A 6,000-nucleotide genomic window follows, 5' to 3' on the forward strand; every position below is an offset into this window, starting at 1 on the left:
TTATTCCTATTACTATATGTGTGCTAAATAAATAAAAATTAGCAACATCGGATAAAGAACACGCCCACTTTAAAAAAAAATAATTTTAAAAGTAAAAATTTTAACAAAAAATTCAATATCTTTACAGAATATAGAAGTAAATTATGTCAAAATTCAACTCCGGTAATGATATGGTGCAACAAAATACAAAAATAAAAGAAAATTTCAAAATGGGCATGGCTCCGCCCTTTTTCATTTAATTTGTGTAGAGTACTTTTAATGCCATAAGTCGGAAAAAAATTTACCAATCCTCGTGAAATTTGGTAATGGCATACCTTCTATGACGATAACTGTTTTCTGTGAAAATGGGCGAAATCGGTTGAAGCCACGTCCAGTTTTTATACACAGTCGACCGTCTGTGCTTCCGCTCGATAACTTGAGCAAAAATCGATATATCTTTACTAAACTTAGTTCACGTACTTACCTCAACTCACTTTATCTTGGTGTTAAAAATAGGCGGAATCCGACTATGACCACGCCCACTTTTCGATATCGAAAATTTCGAAAAATTAAAAAAATGCCATAATTCTATAGCAAATACGAAAAAAGGGACGAAACATAGTAATTGGATTGGTTTTTTGACGCCTTGGAATCATGACACGAATACTGTTCGTGGTATTACATATATAAATAAATTAGCGGTACCCGACAGATGATGTTCTGGGTCACCCTGGTCCACATTTTGGTCGATATCTCGAAAACGACTTCACATATACAACTAAGGACCACTCCCTTTTAAAACACTCATTAACACCTTTCATTTGATACCCATATCGTACAAACACATTCTAGTCACCCCTGGTCCACCTTATGGCGATTTTTCGAAAAGGCGTCCATATATAGAACTATGGCCCACTCCCTTTTAAAATACTCTTAATTACCTTCCATTTGATACACATGTCATACAAACACATTACCCTAGGTTACCCTAGGTTCATTTTCCTACATGTTGATTTTCATTTATTTTGTCTCCAAAGCTCTCACCTGAGTATGCAATGTTCGGCTACACCCGAACTTAGCCTTCTTTACTTGTTCTAGTTAAATTTATGAAAGCAATATGGAAACACTTACTATTACATTTTAAAGACTAAACTTCTAAAATAAATTGTAAAACTTAAAAAATGACGATATGGCGGTAAACATGGCGAAATTCGATCAGCTGTTTTAATTTTGACAAAGAAGTGAGTTGCCATACATTTTGAAACTTTAATTTTGAAAGTTGCCACATAAAAGTTTAGTTCACTTTACTGAACGAACTAGCGAACTAGTTCAATTAAAAGATCTATTTCTTTCGTTTTTTAGTTCAATAGATCCCCAAGCCTAGTTCCCATGTAGCTTCCTGGTAGTATATTTTTAGACGTAGTATGCCAAGTGTTACCGTATTAATGAAATGTTACCTTACTACTTCAGTAGAAAAAGTTTTTCCAATTGATTTTTTTCTTTAAACTGCATATATGTAGTTTTTAAAACTTTTAATCCATGATTTATTTTTCTTAATCCTTTTTTTAAACAGTTTGTCAGCCGTCAGAGCTAAAATGTCGTACCAGTTATAAATGCGTTCCGAAGACTAAGTTTTGCGATCACATTGCCGATTGCGATGATATGACCGATGAGCCCACGCTCTGTTCCTGTTACACATATCTTCAGTACGTAAGATATAATGAGTTAACTTGATGAACATAAGAGTCCTAATCGAATAAATTTTTCATCGATAGAGCTACGGATCCAAAAAAAATATGCGATGGCATACGAAATTGTTGGGACAAAAGCGATGAGAGTCCAGCGTTATGTAATTGTACTGCGAATCATTTTCGATGTGGAAAGTAAGTAATTATACTACATATTTAAGATTAAAAAATCTGTATTTTAAATATCCAATTTCTATATAAAGTAATCTAGTTATTAACTCTAATGGAATTATCGCTAAAGTATATATACATGTCCACGATTTTGTCTTAAATATGTGTGAACACTATATTCGACGTCTTTAAAGGCTTATTCAACTTTCGAATAATTTTACCCTCAATTAGTTTTGTAGTATTGCCTGCCGAGAATGAAATTTAAAAGAGATTAGAATAATTTGAATATTAGTAATTAAAAAGAAAACAAATTACAGATCAGTCAATGAATGTGTACCGAGAGATTTTGTTTGTGACAAGGAACCCGATTGTCCGAACGGTGAGGATGAGCGATATTGCTATGGCATTGAATTCCCGCAACAGGAAGTTACAGGGAAGGCAGACTTTAAGCATATAGCACCAATGTAAGTAGAGATTTGTATATTATTGTATTGTATTATACCGTACTAAGATTTTCTCTACTCGTATACAGTCATCCCAAACAATCGCAGCAATATGGACAAGTAATCGAACAGACTTATGGGGTGTGGCATACCAAATGCTTTCCACGTAAGAGTCCTCCAGATGTGCGTGAGGTACGTAAAATTTGCAAACAATTAGGTTATAGCCCATACAAGCAACCTAGCTACCGTGTCATAGACGATGCGGCTATGGCGGTAGTCGAGACAAATGAATGGCCCGATCAGCGTGGGCGTAGTTTTGGTCGCGAGGAAGAATCACCTTTAAAGGGTCGATATCGTAGTGCCACCAAAGCAGTGGTGGTGAGTAAATTTTCGCCTTTGAGTCTCAACGAAGAGCTGACTTTGTTCCTGAAACCTAGTCGACCTATAGCGGAAGTAGCGCAATGGAATCGCACGGATTCGGAAAATTGTTATAGGCTCGAAATAAAATGTATGTAAAATAATCATGGGGACACTGATAGATTATGATTTATAAATTATTTTATAGTAAGTGGATTGTGCCTGTTTAAAAAATTAATTTCGAAACTAATTATGTAGTTTAAGACTTAGGAAATTTTTGTACTTTTGTAAAAAAATTAATAAATGAAAAAAATTAAGAATATCACTTTTTAGGTGGGCGTTTCTTTTTCTAAAGATTAATCTACGATTTGATTCAAAGTTCTGTCATTCACAGTTAAGGCGCTACGTGGGTTAATCATCGTCGATTTGTGCATATCTTTTGAACCAAGCCAAATTACAAATTTTTTGTTTTTGCAATACATAGGTACTCACCTGCATATTAATCCACAATTTGACACAAATTTCTATCATTAGCTCTTCTGGACAAATGAGATTTTATCGGTACACAAATGACCCAGCGCTCAAACTGTCATAAGTCTCTTAAATCAAGCAAGATTAACCATTTTTTTTGTATTATATAGATACCTACCTGTAGCTTAATCCCCAGTTTGATATATAGTTCCGTCATTAACCCTTCAAAGTAAAAATAGGAATTTATCGATACACAAATGACCCTGCACCATTGATTGCCCTACATCTCTTGAACCGAGCAAGATTTTCAAAGCTCTTGTTTTTGCATTATATAGCCAACTATTTGTAGATTAATCACAAAGTTTTTGTTTTTGCAATATATAGGTGCCTTCTTGCAGATTAACCCACAATCTGACATAAATTTCTATAATTAACTCTTCTGGGCAAACTGGTAGTTTATCGGTACACAAACGACCCAGCGCCTAATATGCCCTATATCTTTTGAGTACGAGTTTTTAATCTTTTTGTTTTAATTATATTGCCCACTTCTTGTAGATTACTTCACAACTTGATTAAAAGTTCCATTATTAACCCGTCAAGGCAAAAATTGGAACTATCAGCACACAAATGACCTCAGCACTTAGATTGCCATATATCTCTTGAATCGAGCAAGATTTCAAAACTCTTGTTTTGCATTATATAGCCACTTGCTTGTAGATTAATCCTTAATTTGATCCAAGGCTCAATCATTTCGGGCCAAGTGCTACGTGAGATATTCGGCTTATCGACAGCTACTGACGACTAAACCGACTAAACCGGCGCGATTTGATTCAATATTCTATCGTTAGCGGTTAAAGCGCAAGCTGTATTAATCGGATTTTCGATAACTACTGACACTCTCTTTAACCAAGACAAATGACAATGTTTTTGTTTTTGCAATATATAGGTACCCACCTGTAGATTAACCCACACTTTGACATACATTTCTGACCTGACCTGAATTGCCCTTTATCTCTACAAACAAACAAGATTTCTATAACTTTTTTGTTGCAATATATAGGAACCTATTTGCAGATTAGGACACTATCTGAGCCAGGGTTCCATTTGGCTTGGTTCAAGAGATATACAAAATTAAGGCGCTGGGTCATACGTGTACCCATAATTCCTATTTTTGCATTGAAAGGTTAATGATGGAACTTTTAATCAAGTTGTGGATCAATCTACTAGTAGGTCTATATAATACGAAAGAAAACTTTAAATATCTTTCTTGATATAAGAAATATAGGACAATTTAGGCGCTGGGTCATTTGCGTACCGATAAATTCTCATTTTGCCCTGAAGGGTTAATGATAGAAAATTATGTCAAATTGTGGGTTAATCTGCAAGAAGGTACCTCTATATTGCAAAAACAAAGACTTTGTCATTTGTTTTGGTTAAAGAGAGGGACAGTAGTTATCGAAAATCCTATTAATGCAGTTTGCGCCCAAACCGTTAAAGGTAGGACCTTCAATCAAGTTGTGTTTTAATCTGCAAGTAGGTAGCTAGGTAATGTAATGAAAGGAGTTTTGAAATTTTGCTTGCTTCGAGAGATATAAACAATAATCGGTTTAGTCGTCAGTAGCTGCCGAATAACCCTATATTTCACGTAGTGCTTGAACCGTTAATGGTAGGACCTTGGATAAACAGTAAATTAATCTACAAATAGGTGGCTATATAATGAAAAAGAGAATTTCGAAAACCTTGCTCGGTTCAAGAGATGTTGGGCAATCTAGGTGCTAGGTCGTTTGTGTACCAATAAATTTCCATTTGTGCTTTGAAGGGTTAATTATGGAACTTTATATCAAATTGAGGATTAACCTACAAGTGGGTGCTATATAATAAAAAAAAAAATTAAAAAATCTTGCTTGATTCAAGAGATGCGTGGCAATCTATGTGCTAGGTCGTTTGTGTACAGATAAGCTCCCATTTTCTTGTGAAGGGTTAATGACAGAAATTTATGTATAATTTTGGGTAAATCCACAGGTGAGTAGCTCGATACTACAACAACAACTAAAGCTTTGCTATTTGTCTTGGTTCAAGAGATATACAAAATTAAGATGCTGGGTCATTCTTGTACTGATAATTCCCATTTTGCCGTGAAGGGTTCATGAAAGACATTTATGTCAAATTGTGGGTTAATCTACAAGAAGATACCTATATTGCAAATGCAAAAACTTTGTCATGTTGCTTTGTTCAAGAGATATACATATACAATATGACGGTAGTTATCGAAAAACGTTTGTTAGCATTTTTAGTTCAGTTTTTGTTTTTTTTAGAATTACAAGTCCAAATATTGGTAAGGGAAAGTTTTTTTTTTAAATATATTTTAAAAGCTTTAAGATTTTAAATGATGTTTAATTTTTTTTTTGTATGTAGTTAATTTTTGTTCTGATTGGAGTAATTTAAAAATGGCTTTAAAAAATGGCTTGTTTATAGAAAAATTTACTTATAAATACAACTCAAATTTTTTTTTCGGCGTTATATTTTTGTTTTAGTATTTTTGTTATAACAATCACTATTTATGTATGTAAAAACACTTATTTAAAAGTAAAAGTTAAAATTCTGAAATTATTAAAGCCCTTCTATATGCTATTTATATGTATATATATACTTATATATACATTCGAAAGTAAATTTGCTAAAGATTAGAGAGATTATATAAGATTTAGTAGTTCTCAGTTAGCTTTGGTATCGTTCCAAGTAAAGGATTTTTAATTTTTAGTTTTTAATATAGTATTGCTAGATATTTATAGTTAATCTACTTATTCTCGGAGGGTGGGACCGTGTGTAGAAGTCCACGAAAGTGGGGAAAGCTTCTGACCGCCATTCACCTGGGAATGGCCAGAGCGATT

The 6,000-nt window shown here is 33.8% G+C and overlaps 1 protein-coding gene across 4 annotated transcripts in view; it reads left to right on the plus strand.

Moving 5' to 3' along the window:
• Positions 1-2,958, plus strand: part of ndl (serine protease nudel) — a 64,549-nt gene extending 61,591 nt beyond the window's left edge. For all 4 annotated transcript variants that reach the window (XM_067787507.1, XM_067787510.1, XM_067787508.1 and 1 more), the window contains exons 15-18: positions 1,553-1,685; positions 1,755-1,862; positions 2,156-2,302; positions 2,371-2,958. In XM_067787507.1, coding sequence (XP_067643608.1) covers positions 1,553-1,685; positions 1,755-1,862; positions 2,156-2,302; positions 2,371-2,797 — 815 coding nt within the window. In that variant the 3' untranslated portion in view covers positions 2,798-2,958. The remainder of the gene's footprint in view (positions 1-1,552; positions 1,686-1,754; positions 1,863-2,155; positions 2,303-2,370) is intronic.
• The last annotated feature ends 3,042 nt before the right edge of the window (positions 2,959-6,000 follow it).

Source organism: Eurosta solidaginis, chromosome 5, assembly GCF_040869045.1.
Source record: "Eurosta solidaginis isolate ZX-2024a chromosome 5, ASM4086904v1, whole genome shotgun sequence".
NCBI lineage: Eukaryota > Metazoa > Arthropoda > Insecta > Diptera > Tephritidae > Eurosta > Eurosta solidaginis.